This window comes from Cucumis melo, chromosome 9, assembly GCF_025177605.1.
Source record: "Cucumis melo cultivar AY chromosome 9, USDA_Cmelo_AY_1.0, whole genome shotgun sequence".
NCBI classification, from domain to species: domain Eukaryota; kingdom Viridiplantae; phylum Streptophyta; class Magnoliopsida; order Cucurbitales; family Cucurbitaceae; genus Cucumis; species Cucumis melo.
This window is the reverse complement of record NC_066865.1, coordinates 22,090,318-22,103,778: the sequence shown is the minus strand read 5'-3', so window position 1 is coordinate 22,103,778 and position 13,461 is coordinate 22,090,318. Positions and strand designations below refer to the sequence as shown.

General features: G+C 34.8%; 3 protein-coding genes across 3 annotated transcripts; 2 read left to right on the top strand and 1 right to left on the bottom strand.

The window, feature by feature from the left end:
• Nucleotides 1-443: 443 nt before the first annotated feature.
• LOC103482583 (probable disease resistance protein At4g19060) lies at nucleotides 444-1,449 on the bottom strand. Its single transcript, XM_051089586.1, has 2 exons — nucleotides 675-1,449; nucleotides 444-460 (listed from the first exon to the last, which is right to left on the bottom strand). The coding sequence occupies exons 1-2, from the start codon at nucleotides 1,447-1,449 to the stop codon at nucleotides 444-446; spliced, it is 792 nt and encodes a 263-aa protein (XP_050945543.1).
• A 1,811-nt stretch (nucleotides 1,450-3,260) lies between these two features.
• Nucleotides 3,261-5,576, top strand: LOC127150931 (putative disease resistance protein At1g58400). Its single transcript, XM_051089817.1, has one exon. It carries the CDS (start codon nucleotides 3,312-3,314, stop codon nucleotides 5,370-5,372), a length of 2,061 nt encoding a protein of 686 aa, XP_050945774.1. The 5' UTR covers nucleotides 3,261-3,311; the 3' UTR covers nucleotides 5,373-5,576.
• Nucleotides 5,577-6,817: 1,241 nt separating this feature from the next.
• LOC103482581 (putative disease resistance protein At4g19050) lies at nucleotides 6,818-12,935 on the top strand. The gene is made up of 3 exons (XM_051089816.1): nucleotides 6,818-7,431; nucleotides 8,422-11,799; nucleotides 12,608-12,935. Exon 2 carries the CDS (start codon nucleotides 8,424-8,426, stop codon nucleotides 11,742-11,744), a length of 3,321 nt encoding a protein of 1,106 aa, XP_050945773.1. The 5' UTR covers nucleotides 6,818-7,431; nucleotides 8,422-8,423; the 3' UTR covers nucleotides 11,745-11,799; nucleotides 12,608-12,935.
• The last annotated feature ends 526 nt before the right edge of the window (nucleotides 12,936-13,461 follow it).

The window sequence follows — 13,461 nt, the reverse complement described above, 5'->3', positions numbered from 1 at the left end:
TATTGGGAAAGAATTAAAAAAAAAAAAGTTTTCTAAAAAATGCATTTTCATTTACATTTTTTCTAAAATGTCTTTGAAAGAAAAACACATGTGTATTTGACAATTTTATTTTTTCAAATATGTTCTTAGGCAAAAACTTGTTTGCTTTGTAATAGAGTAAAAGATTTATATATATATATAATTTGTTTGTGGAGATTTTGATAGAAGTTCAACAACTATCGTAGAAGGATGGTGGTTTGAGGTGGTCGAAGACATTCATCTAATCAGAAGTTGGCAACAATGGTCATTGAAAGTCAAACAATGACAATTATAAAAAAAAATAGCGCAGTTGGTCGATAACAAATATAGAAAAACAATTGATAAAAGTTAACCGACAACGATTACCATAAAATAATTGACAAAAATAAATCCTCAAGTAATTTAATACGAATGAGTGTAAGAAATCAAATAGACATTCCATCTAAAAAGTAAAAAGTAAAAACAGAGATTTGAATCAAAATGATGAACATAAAGAGAACATTTTGTTGTACATATCGGATCTTGTATGAAAAATTAACATTTTGTTGGAATTTCATCATCATCAATCTTCTTCTTCTGCTCTGTATTTTTCTTCTTTTCTAATTCTTTTTTGAATTGAATCTCTCCCATCATCTTAGCGATCAACGGAAGTCCACCACATTTCTTCAGCAATTTCACTTTCAATTCCTTGAAATTCAAGATTTCATCAGGGATCGAAACTCCATCTTTCACAACTTCTTGCCGGAAAATTTCCCAGAAACTTTCTGGGTCTTTCTGAGGAACCAAACACCTCAAATTTCCCTCTCCCACCATAGCTTTTGCAGCTTTCTCACTTCTACTCGTCAAAATCACAACCCCTCCATTCCCTTTAGGAAACCCATCTCTTAATTTCTCCCCAATCTTCTCACAAGAATTCAAATCCCAGTACCAATCATTCTGTTCTTTCTCTGTTTTAAATTCTTGAACATCATCCAGCACAATCAGATATCGTTTGCCTCTCAGTTGAAGTCGGAGAGCGTAGAGGAGGCTGCCGAGTGTTTCGCCGCCGGGAAACTTCGTGTCAACTCCGAGAGTGATCAGGATTCTCTTCAGAAGAGCGATTTTGGGATCGTCGTCTTCTGTGAAATTTCTCGACATCGAGATCCAAATTCTGGGGAGGAACTTGGATTTTACTTCTGACTTTTGGAGAAAGGCTCGAGCAATTGTTGATTTTCCGATACCTCGTACTCCGATGATTCCAATAGCTCTGAAGCCGTCTCCGCCGCCGCCGATAGTTGGTTTCTCGAGCATTTTCTGTAGAACTAGAAGCTCGTTTTCGACGCCGTGGACGGTGGATCCGTCGACGGTTTGTGTAACCCATTTGAAGATTTGGGTTCTTGGGTCAGCGGCCGCGGTGGGTTGGATCTCGGAATTTTGGAGTACGCCGTTCATGTCTCCGGTGTTTGAGTTCTGAGGTGGTGGAATGAGTGGGTGAGTAGATTTGGAGTTTATCCCTCATGTGGAAAACGTTGCCATCTTTTTCATTGGAGTTTTGAGTTTGAAAGTGCTTGTAATTATGGAAAATATCTTTTAGAATTTTAGGGATCCTTTGGATATAATAATCATTTATCGAAAAAATAAAATTTTTATAAATATAATGCAATTTTTTAAATATTCAAATTTGCTATTTACTTTTTTTATAGTCTTTTTTCTTCTCTTTATTTATTTTTTCAAATGGTATACTAAATATAAAATATTTGAAATATAAAAAAAATAAATATATAGACAAATTTTACCAATTTTCTTTTTTTAAATCGTTTAGTTGAAAAAAAAACTATACGGGTTTCATTTTCAGAATTGTTTTATAAATATTCTATAATATTTTTTAAAAGACCTCTCTTAAAAAAATGTTTCTATTATAGTATTTTAAAATTTCATATTTGTTAAGATATTTATTGTTTTTTTAAATTTTCTTTTAACTTTTTTACAAACTATTATAACCTAACCATGATAGTCCTATAATAGTGTAGGACTATAATAACTTTTTTTCTTTTTTGCGCCAAACATCACATTAGTAAAAAACTTTGGTTAAATTTATATTTTGTTTTCTTTTAAAAAAGAATAATTTGTATTTCCAAGTTTAAGAGGTACGTGATATATATTTGGTATAGATTTTAAAGTAAATTAAATTAAATTAAATTAAACATGAATGTGTTGGTAGAAATCTAATTGAAAGTTTAAGAATATATTGGATACAAACAAAAGTTTAAAGACCAAATGGTTACATCTATATGGTGTTTTTTCTTTCAAAAAAACTTATTACTACTAGTAGTAATTAACGTACATCACATACGTTTATGAATTGGATAGAAAATTGACATTTTTATAAATAGATTGGATCGTACATAAATGACTGGAGTTATCATGTCTTGTTGGGGAGGACACATTTCTTTTCGTTCTCTTCTCTCTCTTTCCCCTTTATAGTATTACTCTTTTTTCCTTCATTCTCTTTGCACTTTTTCCCCTATTCCATGCTTGTTGGGGCAATCATTGAAAAAGAATGAGAAGGAAAGATGAGTAAAGGTTATCATAGAAGAAAGATGAAGGAGAAAAAGAAGTAACAGTGTTTTTCTTTATTTAAATTTTTTATTTTTTTTTATTTTTTAATAATATAATAATACATGCACCTTAATAGGAGGTAAAATGCTACATTTTAAAATCGAGAGGACTAAATGTAACCATACTCAAAACTCGACGACCGTAAGCATAAAAAATATATATATTATTGATTCTTTCTGTTTTTTTTTCAAGAATTAAGTATGTTTATTGATTTGTAATGAAAATTGTTGTAATTGTAATAAGATTCTATTGATTGATTAACCATAATGAATTTAAATTGTAAATGTAGTTAGATTGATTTTTATCTAGCTCGTTTATAATTTTGAAGCTGTCACATTTGCTTTTACCATTACCGTGAACGTAACAAGATTGAACATTTGATTATCGATTTGGAGGTGAACTCAATAGTTTATTATGATTATGGAATACAGGTAAACAACAACAACAAAGCGTAATTACCTAGGGTTCACTTTTCGGTTTTCAACTGATGAATTTATGTTTTAAGTGTATAAACTTGGTCTTATCCTTGAAAATGAACCAAATATAACTTATAAGCACCAAAATGGTAATTAACCTTCAATGTTACATTTTTCCTTTTTTAATTTTCTTCTTCAAAGTTTCAACGAACAACGAACCCATTTATATTTGCTAACTTCTCCCTTTCGTTTCACTTTACAAAGCTTTCTCTTCCAGCCATGGCTTCCCCTTCTCTGATCCTCCATCCTCAAAATTCAACCCCAATCCCAACAATTCCTCAAATGATCGAAACCCTTTCAGATTTATACAAAAAACTCTCCACAGCCCTCCAAAAACATTCCACCCAGGCCGAACCCAACAAACAAACACAACAAATACCGGAAATTAGTGGCAGCATCGACGCCAATAAAGACCCCAAAGTTGTGAAATTGCAGAGCAATATCATGCTTTTGATGGAGGCATTGGAGATGATGATCAATAATCGCGACAAGAAGCTCAATGTGCCGATACGGAGCATAGAAACCAATCTTGATATAGTTATCAAAAGGGTCAATGATGCCCCTCCTGGTTCTCCACTGACCCAGAAAATCGGAGAGGACTATCTCGACGCCGTTATCAAGGATATAAGAATGTTGAAGTTCCGCATTCCTTCGTACCGCAAGTTGTCTTTGGCCAAAACCGTCGCCCATTCGGGTGGCAGGGGAAGTCATGCACTGACGCCGATTGAGTTTGTGTTGCCTAATTTGCATGGCGATAAGGTTTTTGACGAAAGTTCTGCTTTCAAAGAAGTTCAGAAAATTTACTATGAGTTTAGTGATGATATTTTTAGGAAATGTTTTTTGTACTTTGCTGTGTTTCCTGAAAATGTAGTGTTAAAGAAGCGGTCTCTCACCTATTGGTGGATTGGAGAAGGCATATTAGACGTTTCAGGTACTGGAGATTCAAATCCAGAGGATAAGGCTGGTGAGATTCTTCTGAAATTTGTAGAGAAGGGTTTGATCGTGCCAGTGAAGGAAGAACAGAAGAAGGTCAAAAAGAAATTTAGAATGCCCCCACTTGTGCGTTCTGCTTCCATTAAACTGGCGATTGAAAATAAGTTTTTGAATTTTGATGATTGGGGTAACCCAACTTATAGATCATTCGGCTGTGACAAGATTTTACTGGTGAAGGGAGGAGGCTTTCATCCCCCGGAAGCACCGACGAAGTATCAGAATTTGGAAAAAGATTTGGTAACAATCTTCAATGTTAGCCAGCCTTTCCCTGATTCTGCATTGGAGTGGTTGGCTAAGAAGGGGGATGTAGACATGAGAACTACCAAAGTCGTGGAATGGTTGCTAAAGCTGGATCACCTTAAAGTTCTTTACTTGGGGAGGTGGCAAAGTGAAGTTGATGATGAGGAGCATGTGATTGAAGTTTTAAGCCTTGAGTTTTTAGAAGGTTTGAAGAAAATGAAAACACTTAGGCTTTTGAGCCTTCAGGGGATCTTTTGGATCAATGAGCTTCCAAATTCCATAAATATGCTCTGTGATCTCAGGGTTTTAGACTTGAAATGTTGCTACAATTTGGAGAAACTGCCTGGCGGTATAGGATCTCTCAAGAGCCTCACACATTTAGATGTCACTGGCTGTTATATGCTCAATGGAATGCCAAAGAGCATATCTAGACTCACTCAACTTAGAGTCTTGAAGGGGTTTGTTACAGGGAAGTCAAGTCTTAATGATCTAAAAGGCTTAAAGAAATTGAGAAAGTTGAGCATCAACACAAACAGCCCAGGTTTTCCGGATGCCAAAGATCTACGTGTTCTTCGAGAACTTGGGGAGCACGGTGAACTTCGAAATCTCTCAATTATGTGGGCGGCTGAAGGGTTGAAGTTCGATCAACCACCTTCCAAGACAGAAAAAGGAACGTTTATACGAGAACTCGCCAAACAAATTAGCAAACTAACCGCACAACCTAACGATGAAACCTCAGAATTGCCAAAGAACTTAGAGAAGCTGGAACTCGAATGTCTACGGGAGAAAAATCTACCCAACTGGCTAAATCCTGATAACTTGACAAGCTTGAAGAAACTCTACATTAGAGGGGGGAGCCTAGAAACGCTCGGGAACAAAAAGTGGGAGGCGGCCGAGGTTGTTCGACTCAAATACATCACAAAATTAAAGATAAAATGGAGAGAACTTCAAAACAATTTTCCAAAGCTAAGTTACTTGCAGAAAGTAAAATGTCCAAGCGTTACTCTCTTCCCCTGTGATGCCAATGGAGTTTGGATAAAGCCATAATGACAGTAGCGATCAAAACAATGGTGGCATTGACAAGCAGCAACCTAGAAGTGTAGCTGCTTATGATGATACTCTTGGCTCTCTTATTATAGAAGTTGTATCTTCATCTTTTCCTTTTGAATCTATATTCATTTTAGTATGTTGTTTCTCTGTTTAAGTTTCATCTTGTTGCAACATGTATAGTAATATTTGAATTTTTATTCATTTTATTTGTGTTTGGTGAATATTTGCTCATGAATTGGGATTGAAATAGAAATACAACCGAGTTTTCTTGGAGTTGTATTTAGTGAAAATAAACACTTTTGAACCATCAATTCAAAACACACCCTAATCTTCCCTAATCATGATGTTATTATAAGTTTCAAAGTAGATTTGATTTTTTTTAAGAAAAAACCCAAGGTAAATTACTTGTATATACACATGGGAAAAATGTCTGCTCTGACAACAATAGATGAGTTTGTAAGCTGGAGAGGGAGGAAATTGACCTGCAGGATAGGAAAGTATGCCCACCCACTAAGTAGTACTCATCTCGATGCTTAACTCATGGAGTGAATAAGTGCAACCAATTAAGAATTTGACAGTTGAAAAAATAACTCGTTTCTTTCTTGTGCTATAATTGTTGGAAATGTAACCAAAATCACACAACGGTTAGATGAAAGGATGGTCATGTATATAATTATCTTCATGGGATGAAGAGTTCACCTAGATAAAAGTTAGCTGGATGTGTGGCTATTTGAGGAGAGATTCAATAGTACTTTATTCGAGAGGAGGATTCTTGGGAATGCAGCCAAAGTTTCACATTGGTTATCAGTATTTAGTGAAGACAACTATCGTCATTAGTATAAGACCTTTTAAAAAAGCAAATCTAAGGTTTATGTCACAAGTGGACAATATCATGCAATTGCAGAGATATTATGATCGTTGTTCTCACTGATAATAATTATATATTTATAGGAATAGTGAACTTTGATTATCCTAAATGAGGCTGTAGAGTTGCATCAGACTAATCCTTGATCTCTCAGTGTCAAGACATGAAGATGGTGTGTCATGTTTAACAATTTGTCAGGGTCAGCCTCAACCTTAAGGTTTAACATCTTCTTCTAGGTTCAATTTTGTCATAAGGTGATGCTTTTAGAATCTGTGGGGGGCATGTCCCATTATTAAATATTTAGTTAAGCTCCACGTTAGCACTTGAAAAGTGCTAAATTTCTTAGCTTAATTCGAGTTCATTATTGTTTTTTATGTGTTTATTCCTTGATTTTGTAGGTATTGAGCAACTAAGAGGTAGAATAGGCCACCAAAGTCGAAACAACGCGAAAATGAATCAAACCAAAACATCAATCATGGAAAAGAGTGAAAATTGGCTAAAAGTGCCTCTGGGCAAGTGCAACAACCCTTTGTTGCACTACACTCGACACTTAAGGGCAATAACAAAGTGTGAATCAAGAATAAAATCAAAGGAACAATGACATCATAGCGTTCTATGAGCAACCAAGTAGACGAGTGAATTTCGATTCCCTAAACGATCCTTTTAATTGAATTTAATTCCCTTTTAATTACATTCTTACGTTCCAATCATTTAAATTCCATTACAATTGAACCTACACAACTTCCCACGTTTGTTCGATTTAGATCGTTAGCAAAATTTACAAGATTTCTGGTCGAGATGGTTATGTCTTGGGTCTGAAGTCACCAACAATATATTATATTCTCTCATCATATATGAGAAATCTAATTATAGAAAAAGAAGCAAGCAAGGTATTTGGTTTTAATTTGGTATTTACTTTTATCATTGGCTTGTTTTTTCTTTTTCTTTTTTTTAAAAAAAGAGAATTTGAACTTTATCTAATTATTTAATACATCCGTTTGTTATTAAAAAATTTTGGGTAATAAATACTTTATTGCTATTGATCGTTGGCATGGATCACGTTCCTCTACATTTTTATTTCCAAGTCCCCAATGGGGAAAATCCTCTAAGCTCTAAGCTCCAATCTCTGATCTCTGAGCTCCGTTGTTGAAGACAACAACTCAAGGCTCTGTAATAACCCAATCTCTACAGGTAATTTCCTTTCTATAAGCTTCTGCTATGGATATTTATCTATAATTTTTATCTCTGTTTTTTCTTCCAAACAATGATGCTTTCTTGTGTATGCTCATATTCATTTCTACACTGAACTGATGATGAAACCAAACCCTCGAAAACCCTAAATGTTTTTTCTGTACTTGACCCCTTTTCTTTCCTTCTTGTAATTGTTACCTTAAAATGGATAAGTCGGGGGATCTCTTATCAACTCTATTAGGACTGCAGAGATGGAAGCTTGCTACATAGATTTATCTGTTTGTTATTTGCTATAATCTTCAAACAGCTCAGGCTCCGCCATTTCGTTTTTTCGTTTTTTAATTTTAAAAATTAAGTCTATTTCTTCTCATTTTTTAATATTTTTCGTTTTTCTTGAGTATTAAGTGTTGCATTTTAGTATAACAATTGTTGAAATTAGAGATCAACCTTTGAGCTAAGCAGCAAGTACAAGAGTTTAATTATTAACAAAATTTTAGAAACAAATATAATTTTTTAAAAAATATTTCTTTGGTCTGTAAGATAATCATTTGGTTTTTGGTTTTCAAACATTAAGCTTAGAAATACCTCTTTTTTGGTATAAATTTATTTCTTTCTTTACCGATGTTTTCAAAAAACCAATTCAAATTTCAGAAACTATAAAAAGTAGTTTTCTAAAACTTGTTTTTGTCCTTGTAATTTGGCTTAGAATTCAATTCTTTTATCTAAGAAATTGAAAATTATGGAAAGAAATGGAGAGAAGTAGATTTAATTCTCAAAAACAAAAAATTTAAATAGTTACTAAATGGTGTGTTAGTTTTCCAAATTCGACTTGATATTTAAAAATATGGGTAAAAATGAAATAACAAAATATGCAATTTGAGATTGGAAGAGGTGTTTATAGACTTAATTTTAAAAAATAAAAATAAAAAACCAAATGGTCAGTAGAAAACCATACTTTCTGCCGTAATTTTAAAGAAGTCTTTGTTTCAGCTATGGACTCAGAGGCAGGGCAACTTCCGGCACCCACCTCGACTCAACTGAGTCACTTGGTGGCAGATGATGTTAGGAGCAATCCAAAGTTTCAGGGAACGGCCCAAAAAATTATACAAAATTGTGGCGACAATCCTGCTCTAAATCGGGTCATTGCTGAAGCCTTGAATCATATCGCAAAGCAGAATGGAGATGATTGGACAGTAGAAAGAGCTTTGGAAGAAATGGACAGCCGTTGCTCCACAGGCAAAACGTCAAAGAGTAAACAAATATCACTGATGCGGTATGGGTTCGAAATGTGGCCAAGAAGTGACTTGGCAATGATTAATTGTTGCTGGCATAGCAGACAATTTTTCCGCAACAACGGTGGAGTTCATTACAATGTGTTGATTACTAACTGGATATTAGAAGAATGCTTTGGCCTTGTTGATAATTTTGACAAGGCATATCATCAGGGACATGAAGTTTTAATGAACCTCATAGAGCATGACCTACTCAAAACTGAAAAAGATAATGATAATGTTGTCATTATGGAGGAATTAGTACGCGACATTCCTGATACTCAATATAATGGATTCGTTTGGAAGCCTACTTTAGGATTGAGTGGGGTGTATGAGGATAAAAAGTGGCTAGGTCTTGACAGTGTTGGGCCTGCTGATGGAATGATCAGAACGAGTGAGGAGGACTGGAAAGATGTTTCCGTACTGTTGGTTGATGGATATCATCTTTGCCAGGAGATTATCGAAACATATTTTACGACCCTGAAGAATCTCCAAGTTCTTGCTATTTTCAGACCCAGGATCAAAGCACTGCCCGTCAGTTTAACCATGTTGGGAAAGCTTCATTTTCTTGTGCTTAAAGACTGTGATTTGCTGGAGAAGATTGATGACCTTGTGAATCTGAAGGCATTAACTGTTCTAGAGATATCAAATGCCAATAACTTTAAGCACATCCCAGAGGATTTATTTAATTGTTTATCTAAGCTCCGAAGCCTTAACTTATCTAAAACTGGAATTGAAAAACTTCCTTCTTCCCTGTCAAAGCTTGATGAACTGCGATCCATCAACTTGCGGGGGTGTCACTGCCTAAAGGCCTTGCCAATCTTAAAAAGACTCGTGAAGCTGCAGTTGCTTGATATTTCTGGTGCAACTTCACTGGAACGTCTTGGAGATAAAAGCATAAATACCCTTCAAGATCTTCAACAACTTGACCTTTCTCAAACTCAGATTGTACATGTTCCATTTCTTAAGAATATGAAGCAGCTTTCTCGTTTATCATATCGAGATTGCAAAGAACTGATTAGACTGCCAAACCTTCGAGGGTTGAGCGGGCTTCAAGTTCTTGATGTCTCTGGCGCTCTAAAGCTAAAGGAAATTCAGGATGACACCTTTTCAGAAGATAATAACCTAAAAATGCTTGATCTCTCCAGAACTGCAGTCAGTTGTTTGCCTTGCACCATCCGTAATCTTTCAAACCTTGAGCTGCTCAATCTCTCTGAGATGTCAAAATTGGTTGAACTTGAAGATGACATCTTCAATAATATGGCATGCCTTCGTCATCTCAACCTCTCAAAATCTCTAGTTGAGAAACTACCTTCCCTCAACGGGCTTGTTAATATACAAGAACTTAAACTACAAGAATGCAGCAAACTGCAGGAGTTACCAAGTCTGACCACTCTGAAGAAATTGGAAGTCCTTGATCTATCAGGTTGTGTTTCCTTTAAGGCATTTAAAGAAGGCGAATCCTTTATCCACATGACCCATCTCCAGCGCCTCGACCTATCAGAAACTAAGATTGAAATTTTGCCTGATCTATCTGGTCTTCATAACCTCTCTCATCTTCTACTAAGGAATTGCGTCAATCTTAAAAAACTTCCATGTATAAGCTCATTTAAACTTAAAGAGCTCAATGTCTATGGTGCGGAAAATTTGAGAGATTGGGAAGCTGAATTGCCCGACAGTATGAATCAGTTGGAAATCCTCAACCTATCAGAAACACAACTAAGATCTGTACCATTGAACAATTATACCAACCTCAGGGAGCTTTCTCTAAGAGGTTGTGAATTGCAGACGACCCTACAATTGGATAAACTCACAAACCTTGAGGTCTTGGATTTATCGAGGACACTGATCAATTCTTTACAAATGCAAACAATCACAAATCTTACCAACCTTAGACAACTTCTACTAACAGATTGTTCAGAACTACAAGAGATTCCTACTCTAGAACCACTTGTGAAGTTGGAGGCTCTTCATTTAAAGGGGACAAAAGTCAAGAAATTCCCTTGTCAGATGGCTAAGGTAACTCGACTAATGCATCTAGACTTGCCAGCCTCTTCAGACACTCTTGAACTCAATTGGACAGGTATAAAATCACTTCCTGGAGAGCTAAACTGGGACCTATTTGGTATGCCGTCTGAACTTAAGAATATTACAAATAAGCCTTCCATGATTGTGAGAAATATGAATTCTTTCGAAACTATGAAGGCGATACCTGAGATATGGAACTCATGCTTCAATAAATTTTTCATCTCTGTATGCCCTTTAAAAACAGATGAGGAGGATGAAGAAATCTATGTACATCAAGATGGGACTAGCTTTCAAGATATCTACTTTCATGTCATGTCTTATCGTCATGAGTATTCCCCGTTTTTGGAAATTCGCAGATTTAAGAGCTTTCCCGCTGGTCTTGAGGATGCTCTTATGAAAGTTGAATATGTTTCTTTAGTTGAAAATGGGTTTATTAGAAGCTTATCTGAATTGGGTAATGCAAATAATTTAAAAGGCTGTTGGATTTGGAGTTGTACCAAACTGGAGAGTCTAATGAAGAAAGACAAGGATAACGATAATCTTACGTTATTGAACAATCTAGAGATTCTATGGATATCCAACCTTCCTATCTTGAAAAATGTGCATTCTACAGGCCTTCAATTCGAGAGCATCAGAAACCTAACACAACTGTATATAGATTCTTGCCCACAGCTTGAGACTCTGTTCAAGTCCTCTCATCTCTCGAAAAGCCTCGAAATTCTCCACGTTAAATTTTGTGATAGATTGAAGATTATATGTGAATCTAAAGAAGAGTGTATTTTAGAGAAGTTGCACTCCTTGAATCTGGTAGAACTACCTGAGTTGACAGACATTGGCTTGAAATTTCCATCCTTGAGAACAGCTAATATTAGGAACTGTCCTAAACTTGGAGAAAATTTTGAGAAAGAACTTGGGCTGGAAGAACCAAGAGTTGAAAGGGACCTGATTTGTGAGCAATGGGATGGAAGTCAGATAAATCGAAATGGGGAAGCAACATCTCTCAGATCATTTTGATGATCAACTTTTAGCATCAAATACACTGTGGAGGAACATTTTGCTGCCACTGCAGGTTAGCTCTGTGTTTATATGTTGATATTTTAATTTTTCTTAGAGCAATTCATGTTGTGCCTTTGCATGAAGCCTGATCTGGAAAAGTTGAGAAAAGAGTGAATTGCTTACAACCCTAAAAACACACACACACTCCAACATCCTTATTAAGTCTTAAATGTTTTAGTTTCATTCTTTATTTTTTAAAGTTTTAAGTGTCATTTGATGGATATCTATCCAACCAAGAAATAAAGTATATACCCACCCTCACATATCATGCCCGAAAATGAGCATCACAGATACTTTTTGATGTCTAAACTTTAGAGAGTTAACAATTTAGTCAATTTTGTTTTTGAGATGGTAACAATTTAGTTCCTAGGTTTTAGTAAGTACAATTTATTCCATTTACTTTACTACATGTAACAATTCAGGTACTCTTAAGTTTCGTAGACACGTACATCGACAAATTGATTTGAGATTATTTTTTTTATAAACTACAAAGCCTAATTAATTTGTAATAAAAGTTGACATTTAATGTTGATGAAATTTAGAATGGTTGAGACTAAATTATTACAAATTTGAAAGCATATAGACTACATCGTTACTACTAAAGTTTAGGAACTAAATTATAAGTTCAACGAAATTCAAGGACAAATGGGTTCTTTAGCCTTAGAGATATAGAGATATAGGACGACCATCTTGATAGCTAAACATTTATTGGGACCAAACATGTTACAACTATTTTGATAACTAGTCACCCTATTGTACTAAAAGAAAAAAGTATAAATATCTAGCCACTCCATTGTGTTTTTATCACTGTTATTTTACAGGTGAGGTTTTTAGGGGTTACCAATCTTGAAGCAAAACTATCTTGAGTTATTCAAGTGATCGAACGCCGTCTCCTTCTAAGTTGACGGTTTGAATCGCCGGAGATGGCCGGTAATTAGCCTCACTTTACAGTGAATTCTTTTGGGGTGATAGATGTAGAAGCAGCAGGGTTGTTGGCTTAATTTATCCAACTGAAGAGTTGAAAACAACGCCTTAATGTACAGCAAAACGTGGACGTGTATTCCCAACGACAATCACTTTCCTTCTTTAATGTAAACTTAGTTATACTATGGTAAATTCAAGTGGTAAATCACACTTTTATTTACTCAATTTGGTGGCAGCCTCAAAGTGAGTTATTAAGACTCAATGTTTAGTAACATTTTATTTGTTTTTAAAAATCAAACTTTTAAACATTGGTCTTTCCACCTATTCGTTTTCTTACTTGGTAAGACAAATCTACCTTGTTGGAATGCTTTCAAAAAACGAACTAAGTTTTGAAAATTGTTTTTCTTTTTTTAAGAAAGAGTTTTTTTTCCAAATATCTTTGTTTTGTTTAATTAGAAAGATTAAATCTATGACAAGGACGTTAGTAAAGTTTTTTAAAAACCAAGATAAAAAATAAATCAGACGGTTATATAAAAAGGGCTTAAATGAAAAAAGAGGTGAACCGAAAGAGCCAAGAAAAAAAAGTGTAATATGTTTTTAATAAGTTATTAGGTTAATTATTCGTTATTATATTTACATTAATAAAATTTTATATAGAAGATTTATGTTGAAGTCAAACATATAAAAATTAAATATCATACTAATGGGCAATGCTAGCCATTGTATCACAAGTCGTCCTGCGACACTGATG

Bases quoted from the DNA above. Each gene is read 5' to 3' on its own strand.
- LOC103482583 (XM_051089586.1), bottom strand. From the start codon at position 1,449: ATGAACGGCGTACTCCAAAATTCCGAGATCCAACCCACCGCGGCCGCT.
- LOC127150931 (XM_051089817.1), top strand. From the start codon at position 3,312: ATGGCTTCCCCTTCTCTGATCCTCCATCCTCAAAATTCAACCCCAATC.
- LOC103482581 (XM_051089816.1), top strand. From the start codon at position 8,424: ATGGACTCAGAGGCAGGGCAACTTCCGGCACCCACCTCGACTCAACTG.